The sequence below is a fragment of the Mirounga angustirostris genome, unplaced genomic scaffold (assembly GCF_029215605.1).
Source record: "Mirounga angustirostris isolate CCGP_5_RB_7025 unplaced genomic scaffold, mMirAng1.0.hap1 SCAF_1, whole genome shotgun sequence".
NCBI lineage: Eukaryota > Metazoa > Chordata > Mammalia > Carnivora > Phocidae > Mirounga > Mirounga angustirostris.
In genome coordinates, this window is record NW_026991709.1 from 111077044 (window position 1) to 111096536 (window position 19493).

The following is a 19493-nucleotide window of genomic DNA, read 5'->3' on the forward strand; positions in this document are numbered from 1 at the left end:
AAAAGGCTGGAGGACGATATGATCTTCAAAGCCAGACTTGACATTTCACCATTCTCTCTCCAGCCTTTGCAGATACACTGGAGGAGATTCCTTACATGGATCTTTCCCTACTGTAGAGGACCTCTGGTTTTCCAGAATGGGAAACTTCTGATTTTACGTCTTAGTCTCCAAACTCACACTGACAAAACTCTCTGCCCTAAGGGTTCAAGTGCGATTGTTACCTAAGAAAAGGACAATCTTCTGGGGCCTAATCTACTAGTTACCACCTGTAAATCGAGAGAATTAAGCTTAAATCCACCTTTTTTGAATGAACAAATGTTGTGTCCTTATCCAATTCAGTGCTTTTAAATGACTGTGACAAGACCAATTCTCTCATTACACCTTTATATTAGCAATCTAAACGAATGGATTTTCAAGAACTGACAAATCAATCTTACTAAACACAAACTAAACTTACTAAACACAAGCTAAGTCTAAAAACGGTAAGGGCCTCAAAGTGAAAAAAGAACTCTTAGGTTGCATTCTAAACTACAATGTTTGGTCAAGCACTCCTATCAAATATTTTAAGTAAGATTTCCATACCTGTCTTCATCACCATCAACAGGAATAGCTATGCTGAATACAGAGGTGGCGAGACTGTTCATAGGTGTTAACTGAAGGGGGTTTGCCAGGGCATCTGCAACAGGAGGCTTCACAACAGGCTTATTTTCAGCAATGAGAGAAAGTGGTGGTTGAGGTAGGGGTTCTGATTTTCTTCTAGTATCGTCAACATGCCCGACTAAAGGTTGGGTCTGAGTCTGAAACTGGCTTAGGTCAGACTGTGGTAGACTTGTTGGTGCACTGGGTGTGCCTTGCGCTAAGGGCAGCCCAACATGCTGGATTATGCTGCTGCTCCTGCTGACTGGCGTATGGCTGCTCAGCTGCTGCGACTGGACCAGAGGCGCGGGTACATTTGGCATCGTAACAGAGGTGGTAGACACACTAGGCACGCTTGGAGCGGGCACGGCTGCAGGCACGTTTGGAACTCCGGGCAGCACGGCGTGGGGGCCGCCAGGCACGGCTGACGGCGCACCACTGCCACCCATCTGCGGCGGAGGCACGGACTGGGGCTGCCCGGTCCCAGGGGGGACCAGGCCCGGCGGCACGGCGCATCCCACAGCAGCCAAGGGCACTCCGGCCGGCTGACCAGGCGCGGCCTGTCCGCCTGGCGCGGGTCCCGGCCCCGGAGCCACGGCTTCACTGGGCAAGGAAGACACGCCCATTATCTGCGCACCCACCGAGGCGGCATTCGGGCCGGTGCCCACTGGAAGGCTGGCAGCCGTGGCGAGGCTCGCTCCGGCGCCGGTGGACGAGGGCTGCGCGGGGCTTGGCGGCTGCAGGCCGGCCACGTGCTGCTGTAGGTACTCACTCTGACCCGCGGGCTGGACTGGCAGCAAATGCCCAGGCGGTAGCTGAGGGTACGCGAACGGCTGGGGCGGCTGCGTCGTAGGAGCGCCGACGGCGGGGCCCGGCTGCTGCGGCAGGGGCACGCCGGGCTGCGTCAGGGTTACATTCGTCAGCGGCAGCCCCTGTCCATTGGGCCCCTGCGGGAGGACGCCGGGGCCGGTTCCCTGGGGCTGGCTTGGCTGCGGGGCTGCCATCATTTGCTGAGGCCCGGCCGCGGCTCCCGGGAACGGCGGCACTGGAGCCGCGCTTTGAACCACAGCCCCACCTACGGGCGGCGGTGGCTGTGGCTGCCCAACGCCAAAACTCTGCGGCTGGGCCGGGGCGGGCTGGCTCATTTTCTCCGACGGGGGTAGCTGTGACACAGCAGTCAAGGAACTGTCAGTTCCCGAGTCGGGCCCGTGCGCCCCCTGCATGGAGGCCACCACCACCACCACCGACCCTCCGGTGGCGCCCAGGCCGCTGTCCCGCTCCGCAGTCTGGTCAAAAGTATTGCTGTGCCTAATGCAATCCCCAGACCTGGTCAGGACGCTGCTGTCTGAATCCCGCTCATAGTATTCCATACACGTCCATCGGCCGCGGCGGTAGGGCTCCCCGCTCCCGTGGTCCAGCTTGATCACGCGAAAACGGGAACTACAAGTGGTGGGGGGCTGTGATGGGGCTGCGGTCCCTGGCCCGGCAGACGAGCCCGTGACCGGGGGGGCGCCGGGTGCCCCCGAAGAGGGGGCCGAGGTGGCGGCCGCCGCCAGGGTACTGGCCAGCGCCCCAGCCACGCTCCGGGCCGAAAGGGCTCCTCCTCCGTTGGCGGGAGCAGCCGCCGCGGCCGCCAGCTGCCCGTCCAGGACGAGGTTTGGAGAGACGGTCCCGGGAGTCTCTGCATCCCCAACATTGTTGAGTGTCTCTTCGGAGGAGCTGCGCTCGCAGACCTCCTCAGGGCCATAATCCGTGGCCCGAGAAACGTCGAATATTTCGGAGGAGACGTCCTCTGTACGTGACTCGTCCGGGTCGTCCAGGCTCTCAGTGTCCTCGGTGATGCTAGTGGCCACCTGAGCCGTGGTGACACTAGTGATCTGGAAGCAGCTCTTCTTCTTGGCCGGCATCTTGGACATGGTGAGGAAGGCTGGAGGGCAGAGAGGCACGCCGGCTCCTCTGCGATCTTGCCGGAAACCAGGAAAGGCAGAGCAGGGGCCCCCAAAGACAAAGTCCGAGTCCGCGCTGGGGTCTGAGGCCCGCCGCTGTTAAGAGTCACTGGCTGATCCGGACGCTGGCCGCTCTGTGAGACATCCTCCTCCCCGTTTCCTTCTGGGTCGATCTCTACGGCTCTGCCCCCGTCGCACTCGCGCGGCGGCTCCTCCTTCCTTTTCGCCTCCCGCAGCCGCGGCGCCTCAATTCAATCCCCTCAGCGGCGGCGCGAGCGCGATCCCAGGGGCGGGCCGCCTGCTTCCTCCTCCCGTCTCCGGGGCCGCCGTGGTCAGTCTAGCTCGGCGCTCGGCGCGGTCAGCAGGCCTTGGCTGGGGGTGGGAGTGGGAGGGCGAAGGGGAGGAGGAGGAGGTGGCGGCGGCGGCGGCGTGAGGGGCGGTGCTGCCCCGCTCGGGCTCCTCAGGCCAGTGCCGGCGTCAGCTCTGGGCTCTCGGACGCTGAGGGAAGAAGGGGAAGGAGTGGCGAGTCTGGCGCCGGGGATTCCTGATTCAGCCAGGAGCCGCGGGCTGGGGCTGGCTGAAGGTCCCGCGGGCGGGCGGCGGAGCTTCGGCGCGGGCGGGCGGCCCCCTCCCCGGCTTTAGCCGGAGCTCAGCCCCAGGGACATGTCGACTGTCTCTGGCGGAAACCCGCTCCGGGGGAGGGGAAAGCCGGCTCGGTCCTCCCCTTACAGGGGGAGCCTCCCCGCGGGCGGCGGCGGCGGTCTCGGCCTCCCCTCGCGGCTCCTGAGAAGAGTGAGGGGCGGCGGCGGCGGCGGCGGCGGTGGTGGCGGCAGCCGCCTGGCTGGCCGGCGAGCGGAAGCGCTCCGGCTGTGTGAGGTAGCGGTGGTAGCTTTTTCGGCTCCTCCTCGGTGCGCCCGGTTCGCAGACCCTGGAGAAACTGAAATTCAAACTGCTGAAGCGGCGGCTGCAGCTCCCTCCCCTCGGCCAAGATGGGGCTGAAATGGCCGCGCCAGGGATGCTGGGAGGAGCAGCGGCCCCGCTGCCGCCGCCGCTGTCGACTAAAATGCCGCCGCTGCCGCAGCCACCGCCAGCGCCGCAGCCGCCGCCGTTCCGTGACGCACCGGCGTCGTGACGTCACCGCCCCGCCCCCTCCGGTTTCCTGCAGTTTCGCGTGGAGGCTGCGGGGTGGGGGGGAGACGGTGGGCGGGACTAAAGGTTAAAAAAGGGGGGCGGTTTTTTTATTTAAAATTTTTTAAATTTAAAATTTACGCTGTAGGTCTTTAAGAGTTGGAGAGCTGAAGACTCTTAAATTCCAACCCTAGAGAAGCTTACAACCGCGCCAACCGGTTTTGTTCCGAGACGCTGGAAGACTGGATGGAGGTCATGTGCTGTGTCTAATGTTTAGCAAAATCTTAGAGAAACAAGGGCGATAGAAATGGGGGTTAGGGAGAGTTAGGATAAAGAGGGAGACCAATGGAGGAAGCGAATCACTTAAAAAAAGTCTTCTGAAAATAAATGTTGACCACTGTAGTCAGAGGAGTGAAATATTGAGAGAAATGCGGATGATTAACCAAGAATAGCAAGCCAGATTGAGTCAGAAAACTGATCTTTCAGCCAGAAATTCTGTCTCCAACAATGGCATCAGGAGATGGTTACTTGCCCAGGGTGAGGTCAGTTTAAAAAAAGATTAGAGGTTACCAACATATCCCTCATTTTCCTGAATTTGCTGTGATTTCAGCATCGAAGAGTTCATTTAACCTCTTGAGACTGTTTTTACTTTCAGCACGAAATCAGCTTATGGGCTCCATAAATGTAGAACCTACTGCGTTAGTTATAATTCTTTCTTTTGTTTATTCTAAAACTCCTAGTTGGAGCCAGAGTGTTACGTGGTTTGAATTGGGCCATGAACAACCAGAACAAGTCAGAAAGCACCCTTTCCTCTCCCAGTACAGAGAGCAGCTATAAAGTACTGGAGATTTTATCATCTTTTTGCTACTTTCTGGCAAAAGAAAGTGGTAAGGCCATTATCTTAAACAGTTAAAAAAAAAGTGGGGAAGGTGGCTCTTGAACTTTGACACACTAATACATCATGTATGTAAAATCCAAGAAATCTTGAGGGGAAATCAAGATTTCATATCACAGCTTTAGCAGTCATATCATTATGACTTACATAAATCAGTTAATCATTATACTCAGTTCTCTAATCTTTGAAGAGTAGAAATACTTTTTATGACAAAGGATGTTTTGATAATGACAGTTTACTGAAAATTTTTAGGTCCTTAGTTGTAAATAACATACAGACACATGTCTTTTAACCTTAGTAGAAACCATGTTCTCCAAACCCAAGTAAACGAGGTCAGGATGTGAAATAAGACCACATAATAACATCCCTGTTTCTTAAGAAGATGGGAGAGAGTAAAGGAACAAAGTGTAACATTATGCTGCTATTGTGGCAGAGATAGCTAAAGGAATGTTTCATTTCTAAATCTGTGATTTTGGTAATTGTTAGAGATATTTTCCATTAATAAGTTAGATCAACTGGTTAAATCCAATATCAACTTACGAAAGCTTAATTTAACTTTGATTTACCATATTGTTAAAAATGGTGATCAATTTTGGAAAAATAGGTATAAGATGCCTGCTTGCCTCATTACATTATCTTATTACATAAACTTCTTGATTACTTGTTATGATGATCTTAAATCACACAAAGGAAAAATCTAAAGTAATCTGTAAGATGATTTCTCCTTAAAGAACACATTAAGGATTTATTATGAAATGAAAGTAATGATAAAGATAATTTAGAAGAGATCAGTAAGTGGGCTATATTTTTGGTAAGAATGGGGTTAAAGATGTTAAAAGACATCTTAGCCTAAAATAAGATGTATAAAGTTAAAATGTTTTGTTTATATTTATAAGGATTTCTGTGTGAATAAAATAGTTCTCTTGAAAGTAAGTTTTCCAGAAGTCTTAAAGGCCCTAGCTTCTCTTATACATTTGCTCCTTAGAAATGTAAAGAATTTATTGCATAAAACTGCTATGAAGAAATGATAAAAATTCTGGTTGTTACAAATAGGTTTGAAACCATTTTACAGAGGAAAAAAATCATAGAACTGTCATCAGACTACACAACTATGTAATTCATGGTTGGCCCACAAAGGATTAAAAGCCTCCACATAACTAATTAAAATGGTAGGAAACAAGATGTACCAGTCAGTATATACGCTCTGAGTGTGTGTGGAAAGTTGACAATAAGTAACATGGTAGCCTAACTCACTGGAACTGGAGAGATCTCTGGAGTCCCAAACCTCAAGACCAAGGGTCTTAATGCAAGTATCCTGGCTCCATGCTTACACCCAAAAACCACATGTGGAAACTGTGGGAATCCTTGATTACTGCTCCAGAGCACCCAACTTGACTGTCCTACATCTGGTACTTCCCTCAAAGACTTATTTTAAAGCCATGTATGGGAGGTATGTTTAGGAAGAACAATGCAGGGGGAAAGAAAAAACAATTGCAGCAACTTAGAAACTAAGGACAGTTTCCACTGATGACCAAGAAAACCAAAACCAAACCAAACCAAACACACAACTACTATAGCAGGATTTCATCTTTTCAGAGTATCATACTCCAAATTCTACTAGGTTATTATCTAACCATATCAGTACCAGATGGTAAATTGTTTCATAGTCACAAGATCCTGGAATGTGAACTGTAGATACTCAAGAAAACCTTTTTTATTTTCTCAGCAAGTATATAATACATTTAAGATAGTAATAGCACATTATCTAAATACTCTGGGGTAGAGAAAAGAAAACCATATTTTCAGGAGAACTTAAGCAACTACCTACCTAAGAGAAGTAGTCCTTTAGCATTAATACTATCAGTTAGTGACATTTATTGAGCCCTCCCTGTGTGCATTAAGAATTGAACAGCCTGTATCCTAGCCAACAACTTTTTCTGGGATTTAGAAATAGCTTATGTTTACTTTCTATATTTTTATCACCGAATTGTTAGAAAAATACAAAATGGAGGACTAGTTTTCAGATTCCAAAAAGCATTTGCTAGAAATAAATATCAGCTGTCTAAACAAGTAGCACTTGATTTTCCTGGGGTTCCATTTCTGGAACCATATCTTACTAATAACCTCTTGCAGTTGAGGCCATTGTGTAATATTATCTGAAAAGTAAAAAACAAACAAAACAACAACAACAACAAAAAACTGTAATGAAAGAAGACTAAGCCTAGTGAAATTCCATAAATACTTTTATGAAAGAAAACATCTGATTGAGATGCATAATCTTTTCATCACTTGAGAGCGAATGAAGTGTGTAAAATTTTCACATTTAAGAAAAGTTCTATTAGTCTTCTAAAGTTTGATATACTATGAAACAACAGTGTCTTTTTTAATAGTGAAGATTCCCTTGAGTCCCAAAGATCTTTGAAGTTCAGGCAAAATATAGCAACCTGATGGAAGATAATGGTGCATTTTGAACTAATAATAAATATAATGTCCTATTAAAGCCTGTTTTCTTCTATTATGACACTTAATTTAGAATCTAAAATATTATGTGGTTCTGAAATCTAGCTTAATACTGCAATGTAGGGCAACTTCAATAGAAAATCTATTAGTAATTATATTACATATACACACACACACACACACACACATATACACGTTATTTGTGACCAGTTGGGATAAAATTAAATAAACCTGCATTGCCTAATTGGAGAAAACTTGAGATCAAGAGTAAGCTTCAGTTTTGTTGTAAATTTGTTTTGTGACTGTTGACAAGTCTATTAATCCCTCAGTTTCCCATCACTGAAAAGAAGCAACATTGTGGTGACAAGATGTTAAACTACCAATCCCACTGAGAGAGTAGAAAGAAAAAGATAACACATATGGCAGTGTTTTGGTGTCTTTGTAAGAAGAGATGGCAACTAATGTGATACTATTGGTAGTACTATTTTCAATGTCATTTGTTAATTAAAAAGAAAGTTACTTGGGGCGCCTGGCTGGCTTAGTGCTACTCTTGATCTCAAGGTAGTAAGTTTGAGCCCCACGATGGATGTAGAGATTACTTCAAAAATAAAATAAAATAGGGGTGCCTGGTGACTCACTTGGTTAAGTGTCTGACTCTTGGTTTTGGCTCAGTTCATGATCTCATGGGTCATGAGATGGAGCCCCTGGAGTCCTGCTCTGCCCTAAGCAGGGATCTGCTTGAGGAGTCTCTTCCTCTGCCCCTCCCCCAACTTGCATGTACCTTTTTTCTCTCTCTCTCTCTCTCTCTGTCTCTCTTGCTCTCTCAAATAAATAAATTAATTAAATAAAAATCTTTTAAAAAGTACTAGGTATACATGATTTTATGAAGAAGCCCTATCCTGTCATAGATGAGCTATTTAAAGACATTTAATGGGATATCCTTTGGTAAGGTGAATAATCACCATCTATTCTGCCTTTCTTGTATATGTGAATTTGGTGTAAGCACAGTGTAATTATGTATCGCTTCAAGTGGTAGTATACCTGTAATTTTAAGTTGTAACTTTAACACTCACAAAAGAGCATGGAAAGACATTGCCAATTTCTAGACTTCTAGGTTATAGTTTGTTCTGTATGTTACTATTATTGGCTTATGAAGTTCCAAAAAAAAGTGTTTGAGTGTAGAAACTTGTATAAACTGGATTTAGACATGAAGGATGGTCTAAGTGTTGACTGATAATCTGATGGTCATTCTGACCTGGCTGATTGGACTAATTTTAATTCATAGGAACCAATGGTGGAAAGGCACATATATAATCTTGACTACTTTGTATTAGCAGTTATATTTTAATTCCAAAATAACTAGCACTTCAGTTATTGGAAACAAAGCACTTTTAGCATTTAACTTTAGAATACTTGAAATCCTACTTTGCAGCATTCATACTCATTAAAAGCTCAATCCATGATCCATGTTTGCCCAAGAATTTGGGTGTTACTTAAAATGGTCATGTAATGAGCTGCTTCTCTGCAAATTAATTTTCACTCCTCTCCCCCATCTGTAACCTGGGATCTTTGGAGAAGAAGGAGGCTAGTAAGAAATAAGGAAATAGGGGGAAAATTCAAAATCAAGGTGAAATGCTAACCATATGGCCTTTGCAGTTTGGCCATCAAATATCTGATGAATAATCGTAACAGTATTACCATGATACCCATTTTGTGACATTTACCTCTTTTTTTAACTAAATTGGCTAGATACAAATAATATTTTCATCTTCAAATATTTAGAATATTTTTTCCATCTTCACCCCATATCTTCCAGATTTTGATACTAATCTTTTTTTGCATATTGCATGTGTTTATTCAATAGCTGATTTATTTCTAGATTTTTAGTTTATAAATATTTCATTCATATTTGCTTTATAGGTTCTCCATCAATACAGTGGTTCTACCCTTTAAGGAAAAAAGATCAACCCTTTCACAAAAATGCATATTTTAAAGAAAGATAAATTATGTGATAATGATTCATTCATATTTTCCACGTATTCTCCACTGAATTTCTTTAAGCTTAACTATGGTGTTTAAAATAATTTTGCTTAGGGCGCCTGGGTGGCTCAGTCATTAGGGGTCTGCCTTCGGCTCAGGTCATGATCCCAGGGTCCTGGGATCGAGTCCCACATCGGGCTCCCTCCTCGAGGGGAAGCCTGCTTCTTCCTCTTCCACTCCCGCTGCTTGTGTTCCTGCTCTCGCTATCTCTGTCTCTGTCAAATAAATAAAATCTTTAAAAAAAAATAATTTTGCTTATTAATATTTCATTTGCAGTATTTTATTTTGATAAAAGAAAAAAATTCTCCTAGTAAAATCAAGCTTATATTTTGAACAAACAGCTCCAAATACCTCCTTGTTCATTCATCTAACATATATTTAGAAGACTACTATTTGCTGGCCTCTTTGCTATACTTGAGGAACAGTTATAAGCTAGACAAGAAAAGTAAAGTCTTTGTTCAGCTGGGTCTTATATTTTAGTACAAGGAACAGACGCCAAAGAAATAAATGAATAATGTGGTAATTTCAAAGATACATGTATTAAGAAGTAACAAAACCACAATGGAAGGTGAGCGCAAGGGCACCTTAGGTGTCTGGCAGGTGGGCTCGTTTTCAATAGCCAGCATTTAAGAGAGGTGGTACAGGACACTGGCCCTGTGGTGGAAACCAGTGTGTTGTGGGGAGGGCACTGCGGGCATCTGAGAAGTAGGCAGGCACCAGATCTTATGGACCTTGTTGACCAAGTGATGGGAAGCCACAGGAGGGTTACAAGCAGGTGATTAACATGATCTGATTTGCATTTAAAAAGAAACCACTCTGTTTTCTTAACCTCACATAGTTTAGAATATGTTGTGTATTATGTTCAGAAAGATCTATTAAAAATAGTCAAAGTTTCTTTTTATATGGCCATAATTATTTGTGTTATACCAAAATGGTAGAAATATTTAACAATCTCTATGACATTTTTTATAGAGAGATTTAACAACTTCGTAGCACAACTCATTAAATAGCTATAAGAGGAAGTCTTTTTCTCAGTAAAACCTTAACTAACTTAAAGTCAGTGATTTTGATTACTCAAGAACTTGAAATGCCCCACTTAAAAAAAAGAAAAGAAAACCCAACTCTGAACAACAGCAAAAAAGAAAACATTTTGTTTAAAGGTAATTATTAGGTAAGTGTGATAGAACCACCTGACAAGGAGAACTTCTAACAAGTAGAGCTAATTTTAGGGAGGCTCAGGGCTGAGCCTCATTTTTTCAATGAGATAAAAATATACATAGATAAATCTAGGAATGATGTGAAACATTCAGTTAGTCATAAAAGAGCTACAAAGAAGGGACCTTTATGGAAAATGTAGGAGGCACGGCCATGCATTTCCGTATTGGTGGATTGCCTTTTCTTTCTTTCTTGTCAGGTACAGTTGAACAGTGGATGATTTTCACTGTTCCATGGGCTATTTCTTTATTAGTAAGAGAATGCTAGAGTAGCATTTTTTAATGAGGTTACACTCTGGTGCATTAGTGGTGACAGCTGGCCTGGCCACTTTCCTTACTCCTTGCTTGATCTTCTCCCAATTCCCGTATGTGTATGAATGTTAAGTTTATTCTTACCATGGTGAATTCCAAAGCAGGCCAACATGTCTGAGAGCTTCAGCAGAGATAGATGTGTAGGCCATTATTTTCTCTGAAGCACACAAAGTTATTTTCCTGGTGAAACGTGGGAGAAGAAACACCTAGATGTTTTGTGCTACCGGCCCCAATGTAAATATGAATGGGCTGGTATAAATTCCAAACAAAAAGGAAAAGAAAGCTTGCTTATCTTATCTAATACTTTTGAAATATATTGTTTATTATTTGATGGAATTTGATGTTTGTATAATTATAAAGCATCAAGACTAAAAAGAGAAAATGGTAGTATGCCAAGGTTGTTCAAATTCTTTAAAAGGGGTACACGTGTTCCTGTGTTGCATTTTTGTTAAATATCATTCCAAAATTCTTAAATGATGTTATAGTCATGAAGCTTACAACTATTGATCGTATTACTTTATGATAGTACCTTGTTATGGGTAGGAAAATATTACTTTATACAAACTTTAGAGCCCACCCAATTAATGAACTTTACCGGTAGTTGACTTCTATTTTCAAAAGATCAAAGCATTTTAAAGAGGAACATTTGTTACCATTTGATGACTTTTTAAAAAATGATAAATATGGTAAAATATTGAGTTAAAAAACATTAAACAAAATTGTATCTCATCTTTGAAAGAAAATTACATGTATGCACAGGAAAAGAATTTGGGGGAAAGAACATCAAAATTTAAATAGTGGCTATCTCTGGCTGATGAGGTTATTGACCTTTTTTGCTTGATTTTTAAAAAGATTTTCCAAATTTTCTACAGTAATCACATACAATCTTTATCTGAATGTATTACTTTTATACTAAAAATGTACCCCCACACACCACCTAAACCAAATGTAACTTTATAAAAGTGTAGTGACAGACGAGACAACAATTTTAGTCACGTGATAAGTAACACTTCATAATTGCTATCTAAAAATAAACTGCCCCTCAGGAATAGTATATATTTGAATCCCATCAAAAGATAACATTAGGAACCATTAGAACAGGTCATGACCTCTCCGGGTCTCATATTCTTTATCTGTAAAATAAGGAGGTTGACTGAAAGGATGACAATTTTTGGTTCTAATATTTTATGAATCTAGACTCCCCAAGGACAAGTTTGGAGTCTTGGTGTTGCATGCAACAGCCAACAAAATGTTTTTGCTTCAGTGTTGGTAACACTCGAATATGCTAATCATTGCCTGATTCCCCAAGGTCACTGTCTGCCTCAGGACCTTTGCATTTCCTGTACCTTCTGCTTATTCCCTGGGAGATTTGCATGTTTACTTCCCTCACCTCCTTCAAGTCTTTCCTCAAATGTTCCCTTCTCGGTGAGGCCTACCCTGACTACACTATTTAAAACTGTAAGCCTCTCCCATTCCCATCCTCTTTCCTCTTTTATTTTTCACTGTAGCACTTATTACCTTTTAATACATTGTCATTTCCTTATTTTGTTTGTTGTCTATCTTCCCACACTAAAATGGCTTGCTCCTAGGAGGGCAAGGGCTTCATCTGTCTTGTTCATTCTTTTTTTTTTTTTTTAAGATTTATTTATTTTGGTAGGGGGAGGGGCAGAGGGAGAGAATCTTAAGCAGACTTCCCACCTGAAGTGGGGCTCAATCCCATGACCCTGAGATCATGACCCCAGTGGAAACCAGAGTCAGACGCCTAACCGACTAAGCCAACCAGGCACCTCTCTTGTTCATTCTTGCGTTTTTAAGGTCTGTAATAGAGCCTGGCACATATTCGATTCTTAATAAATATTGTATAAATGAATTTTCCATTTTTACAACATCCTACATTTTCATTCAGCATTATGAAAGTAAGGCAATAAATATGTTGAAAATCATGGAAGATTGGCACAGTGGGAAATTCCCTGCAAAAAAATAGGTACTTCTATAATCATCTATCTTTAAGAGGAAATAAAAAAAACACCTCATTTTAATTATTAGACAAATTTTTACATCTTTATTGAATCAATTTTGATATTTGTAGAAAGTTGAGAAAATATGCAAACTGTACATCAGATCATATGCAGAAGTCCTTGAGGATACAGCATCTTTAATATTTCATAGAAAGCACAGATTGAAATTTTGATCACAAATACACATTCCTTTGACACTAGCCATTCTTTTTTTTTTTTAAGATTTATTTATTTATTTATTTATTTGAGAGAGAGGATGAGAGGAGAGAGAGAGCACATGAGAGGGGGGAGGGTCAGAGGGAGAAGCAGACACTCCGCCGAGCAGGGAGCCCGATGCGGGACTCGATCCAGGGACTCCAGGATCATGACCTGAGCTGAAGGCAGTCGCTTAACCAACTGAGCCACCCAGGCGCCCTGACACTAGCCATTCTTAATCATATTAATTTAAGGCCCATTGAAATGTTTTCAGTATTTGGTATAATAGTCTAGTTTAAATAACATTTCCTTTCATAGGAAAATTTAATAAATAGATCTACTCTATGGGTAAAAAGTTCTTCCCATATAGTTTTTTATTTTTATTTTTTTTAAAGATTTTATTGATTTATTTGTGAGAGAGAGAGTGAGCACACAAGCAGGGGGAGCAGGAGGAAGAGGGAGAAACAGGCTCCTCACTGAGCAAGTAGCCTCATGCAGGACTCAATCCCAGGACCCGGGGATCATGACCTGAGCCAAAGGCAGATGCTTAACCAACTGAGCCACCCAGGCATCCCTCATAGTTTTTTAAATGTAGGTCTATAGATAGGTCACGATGGTGACAAACTATTGGAAAGAAGGCTCTATTTTTAATTTAGAGAGTCTAAATGCTATGTGTTAATGAATACCTAGGCTAAAAAAAATGTCTTTTATAGACTCCTTAGGCTTTGTTTTCTTCATCTGTTTAGTTTGGCTGCTCTCATTTACATACTTGTTCTCATTAGGGTTTGAATTTCAGAGCTGGCCTCACTCTGCAATGGGAACAAATGTCTTGCCATGTGATACTAACTTTCCATTACATCCTGAATTATTTGCAGTCCCAGAGGCAAAGAATTTATGGTTGGTACATGAGAGATGGAACCATCACATAAAAGAAGCCAAATTTGAAAACATATTTTTTTCTTAGTACCAATATAGTTTCAAGATAATGAGAACTTAGAATAATCAGCAAATGACCAAAAATGAATCATTGTTAAAACACTGTTTTGGGGGCATAAAAAAGCTAATGTTTCTAGTTGGTTGATAATTTTCATAGCAACCATGGTATTTGGCACGTCCTAAACACCTTTCATTAGAAGCCTTCAGACCCCTTTGAAGCAGCTCATTATACTCTGAAACAGTTCTGAGAATAAGGAAAACTAATACACAAGTTTTGCTGGTATTCTGTAGCTGTGTAGAGGGCATCATGTAGCAAGTACTTAGAATGCATTACGAGATTTCTCAATAATTCTCCAGCCAAGCAGGAAATTGAGTAGATGCAGCAAGAGAGATTTGAAGTATTGAAAGTCAATCCAAGTTAGAGTTTGGTCAGAATTCCAGACTTAATTGTTTTATTCTTTAAAGAATAAATAAATGAATCTTGGAGGCTATTTCAATAGCAGGGTTACTATTAATATCCATAAAAATAACATGGCATCATATTTTCAAGGAGTTCTGTATACTTCCCAGCTTCTTCTTACTCTTCACTACGCTCTATGAGATTTTTTTGGTGGCAAGTTTTATTTTAGTTTTGGCCAGAAAGTCAAGAAAAGAGAGTATTAAGAATAGTAGTCAATAAATGTAAGAACTCGGGCGCCTGGGTGACTCAGTTGGTTGAGCGACTGCCTTCGGCTCAGGTCGTGATCCTGGAGTCCTGGGATCGAGTCCCGCATCGGGCTCCCTGCTCTGCAGGGAGTCTGCTTCTCCCTCTGACCCTCCTCCCTCTCATGCTCTCTGTCTCTCATTCTCTCTGTCTCAAATAAATAAATAAAATCTTTAAAAAATAAATAAATAAATAAATAAATAAATAAATAAATAAATAAATAAATAAATGTAAGAACTCACCACAGATCTATTCGTATTTCTGATCATACCTTGAATTTGCATCGTACTTTATGGTTGTCAAACTTTTACCATGTGTCATATCATTTGATTGTTATAACCCTATGTCTGTGTGACCTTGGGCAAGTCATTCAGCCATGGCTGTGGTTCCCATTAGGTCAGCTGAGTTTAACAGATGCCTTCTACTAAGCCTAAGAAATGCTTCAGAATTAATAACAAAATAGTTCAACACATTATGAGCCCTTTAAAAGAAAGGTATTATTATAAATATATTATATCCATCTAACTTGGGAAACTGATATTTAGAGAGACCAAGTGAGTTGGCCCTAAGTATTTAACCATATTAGTCCCAGGAAACACATGGATTAAAATGTTTATAGCTTAGAATAAAAATGGCATGAGATTTTATCACAGAGAGCAAAATATTGTCTCGAGTAGAGAATAGTACTTTCTAAAAAATATAAAGAAATATTCATTCTGAACCATGAACTCACTAATTTTACTTAAATGCATTAAGCTGAATATGATTTCATCAGTTGTTGATCAGCATTCAGGCTACATAAGACAGCTGATGATAAAACACAATTTTTTGAAAAGACACCCAATTTGGCAGTTATTAATCCCATAATTATTATGAATTATATGAACTGAAAGGAGAAATAGGTAATATTTTTGGTAAAAATGTTTTCCAAATACATACAAATATATACATATCAGAATAGTATTTCATAAGCAATAGTTAAGGTGGTCAGCTGCTATAGCTTTGTCATATAGCTTACATATTAGAATAAAACCTCCTTAGGAACGTTGGCTATTCTATGAGATGTCTCAATATGCATCAAATGATATTCTTTAGCTTCTAAAGTATTGTTTGTTAAAAATATATTATCGCCCAAATCTGCATGATTGAAAGATTATTTGTATTAAACATTGCTAACATTAGGAAATGATCATTTTTAATTATTTTATTTTGAAATTTTTTATAATGGAAAATTCCAAATATATAGAAAAGTAGAACGATATAACAAATGACAATACATGCATATCCAACAGGGTTCCTAGAAAATGGAGAAAAAGTGAGCAGCAGAGAGAGAACAGAAAAGAATTAGTTCTCAGTGTGTGCCAGGCAGTGTGGTAGCTATTTAAATGTGTCTTCATTTAATCTCTATAGCAACTCTATGGGATAAACATTAGCATCTCCATTTAAGAGATGAAGAAATTAAGCCTCAGAGAGATTGAGGACTTCCTCAAGAGTTTAGAATCAGAACTGTATATGAACTGGGTCTGCATGCTCTTCAGGTCCATGTTCTCTCAATTTATGAGCCAGCAGTTTAGATGTTTCCAAACTTGTGAAGACAAACTACTTTCTGGGTTTTTGTCTTGTTTTGTGATCTCATGATGGTGGAAGGAGAGGCCAAGAGAAAGGCTGAACCTGTTGTGGATGAATTTGAGGAGAAGAGCTGCCAGTGAGGTTCTTTTTTTTTTTTTTTTTTTTTTAAAGATTTTATTTATTTATTTGAGAGAGAGAGAATGAGAGAGAGCGAGTACATGAGAGGGGGGAGGGTCAGAGGGAGAAGCAGACTCCCTGCCGAGCAGGGAGCCCGATGCGGGACTCGATGCGGGACTCGATCCCGGGACTCCAGGATCATGACCTGAGCCGAAGGCAGTCGCTTAACCAACTGAGCCACCCAGGCGCCCCTGCCAGTGAGGTTCTTGAGTGGGAAGGAAGTGGGCAGGAGGTGGTTGCTTGTGATGTGAAAGAAGTGATGGAGCAGTGTAGTTAATTAGACTGGTGGGTTGGGAACACTGCTGTGGTTAGGGAAGGCTCTCTGTGGGACTTTCTATTTACTTATATTAAGGAGTAGAGTTTTTATAAGACGAGATAAAGAATTTTATTTTTCTATTCTTAAAAAACAGCAACAACAACAACTGGAGGTGTTGGTCTGCCATTCTATTGGAGTGAAAATGCATCTTTAGCTGGAATGTGCGTGTAACTGTCTTGGAATTAGACTCTCCAAGGTCAGACTATCTCCACACAGCAGACAAGCAAATGCCCGGGATACCAGGCAATGTTTTCAGCAGGCTGCTGCTGCTTCCTGTCCCAGAGAAGAGGAGACGTTGGTTCTCCTCCCAGCTCTGGAACTGGCAAATCATCTCACCTCTCTGGGCCTCTGTTTTCCCTCCCCTGAAAAATAAGGAAGCTGAAGTGGACAATTCCTAGACCCCCTTCCAGCCCTTCTGCTCTGTGGTTTCATGAGAACAGAAATCACAGCTATTCCTTAGGCCCTCTGGGGGGGAGTAAAACCAAAACATGGTAAAACCTTCTGTCTGCTATACAAATTTTAGTGTCCAAAGATTTGAAGTCCATTTATCCTAGAGATTTGCCAGGAAGCAGGTCAGTTGATATTTTCATACACTTATATGAATGTATTTTAGCATTGTTAGAAAATTTTTCTGTAGGCTGAAACTTTGCGGGGAGTTAATTCCATTTTTTTTTTTTTTTGACATCTCATTTTGAAATTCAAAGTAATTGACTTGTTTTGGGTGTCCTGTTTAGGTGCTTTCCAAATCTCAAATAATTTTGTCAAACACTCCAAAAATTATACTCTGCCCTCAGAAATTGTTTTAAGGACAATTGTTTATTATATGAAATGGGATAGATGAAAACCTAAATGTTATAATATTTCAGTTATTCAAACATCCACACCTTAGCAAGGAATGCATGCTAAGTGGAGCCATCTTACTATAATATGACTTTGTGCTTTTCTACTGCATAAGGTTCATTTGTTCATGAATGGGTAGATGATCTTGGTGAGAAAAAGAAAAAACTTTTACATGTGTGAAAATATAGACTCATCTTCTTTTGGAGTTGTTGCTTGCTCAGCACACATATGTTGACTTCCTGCTTACTAGACAAGCACTACTTGTTGAGGTTACACAGATGAGTAAGATATGCTGCCTTCCCCTGGAAAATCAAGGCTAGTAGAAGATGCTTGTAGTTTGCACAGAAAAAAAGAACTTATAAAGTTTTTCTACTATATTACCTCATTGGAACTCATGAGGGGGTATTATTATTTTCTTTATTTTACTCACAGGGAAACCGAGTCTCATAAAAGTTAAGTTACTGTAATGGTCAACTTGTTATTACTTGCTCAGTATCTGTTGTCCTATTTCACAAGGCCTGGGACCGTGTCTATCCTTTTCACTCTGTTGCCCCAGTGCCCAGCACAGTACCTGGAACCTAATAGGTGCTCAATACATATTTGGCGTATTAGTAAATATTAGATTATTGGTACATCCAGCAAATATTAGATCACAGAATGGCATTAGTAGTGTTAGTCTTCTCCCTCTTCAAGCAAGCGTTTTTTCACTGTGCCTTGCTGACTCTTTAATTATATCTGTTTAGTATTAACAGAATGAATGCTTGAGGTCTGGAAAAAGAATTATGTACTACCTAATTTTATAAATGAGGAAAGAGATTGCCTTTGGAAAGCAGAAGCTAAACACCCTTGCAAAGCACCACGATAAATACCCCAGAACTCAGACTTTGAAACTCAACCATCAAAGAACTCTTTCCTTCATAAAGAAACAATTATGTCACATGGACCAAGATTTCCAATTGTGTAATAGCTTGAAATAATTTTGAATTAGCCATTAAAAGAGACGGCAGCAAGTTTGAGAGTCTAGAAGAACTTGTGTGCTGTATTAGTAATTTGGCTGATATTTGTGAAGCTCAGCTTATGGCGGATACTAAGATACAGGGCTATTAGCACTTTAGAATATAAGAATGGAATTCAAAATGACCTTGGCAAAACTGAGGGTTGTTAATCCTAAATAGGAACACATGTAGGCAGGAAAGACAAATGTACAGTAACTGTAATATGCAACTGTGGCAGAAAGGAATTTAGAGTTCCAAATTCGGTAATCACAAAGTAATTCCTGTATTGCATTCTTCAGTCTGTTACTAGAATACTCTGGCCAGTTGTGGGTCTACCTGTTTAAGAGATTTGTAACAAATCATATGAGATTCAGAGGATATAGAAAAGAGTTGAAGGTTGGGGATTTGGGAATGGGAAAACATAGAAAATAAGTCGAATTTCAGTCACGTAAGACCTCAAAAATTTTTACCTCTCATACACCCATGCTCAAAAACTACTTTGGGACGTGTTGCACCAAAATGAGGGAATGAAACACGACAGAGGAAGGCAATGGAGACACGATACAGGCCAATGAGGCCCCAGCAGACAGGGAAGCGGAAGCCTGGTGGCAAATGTGTCCCTGGTGTCCAGGGCCATCCATCTGGTCAATGCACATTACAAGGCTCAAGGAGAGACTTCTTTAAGAAGATGAAGTTAAAATAATTTTGATGTGTTTGAACATTTTAAGAAAAAGGTTAAATAATTGTTGGAGAGTTTGGAGTTAAATTAGTGATAATACATAGAATACTTGACCAAACAAACAGAAAGGAACCTCAGGGAGACAAAAGTCTGAGCCAAAAAGAATAGGAGAAATATAGTTTATATGGTAGAGCTTAGCTATAAAGAACACTTATATACTTACTATAATATGAACACTAAGTATTAATTGAACCAAAATTGTGATCTAATGATAATGAGCGCATGAAGAGGTGAGAAGGGGATCTGGGCCTGATGGGGAGGGAGAGGGAGCTGAAAGGACGCTGTGTCCTTATCATCCACAGCGAGGAGTCCTGTTAATCCAATTAACAATATAAACTAATATAGTATACTTAGAATTGTGGGAGTTAGCATGA

At 41.4% G+C, this 19493-nt stretch overlaps 1 protein-coding gene across 6 annotated transcripts in view; it reads right to left on the minus strand.

Moving 5' to 3' along the window:
• Positions 1-3674, minus strand: part of TSC22D2 (TSC22 domain family member 2) — a 54541-nt gene extending 50867 nt beyond the window's left edge. For 4 of the 6 annotated variants that reach the window (XR_010410100.1, XR_006795629.3, XM_045903562.3 and 1 more), the window contains exon 1: positions 583-3673. Coding sequence is in view for 3 of the 6 variants with exons in the window: in XM_045903562.3 (XP_045759518.1) it covers positions 583-2552 (1970 nt within the window). In the remaining 3 variants the exon portion in view is untranslated. Of the gene's footprint in view, positions 1-582 lie in introns of all 6 variants that reach the window. The other 2 variants (XR_010410096.1, XM_045903559.3) reach the window with 2 other exon arrangements.
• Positions 3675-19493: the final 15819 nt, after the last annotated feature.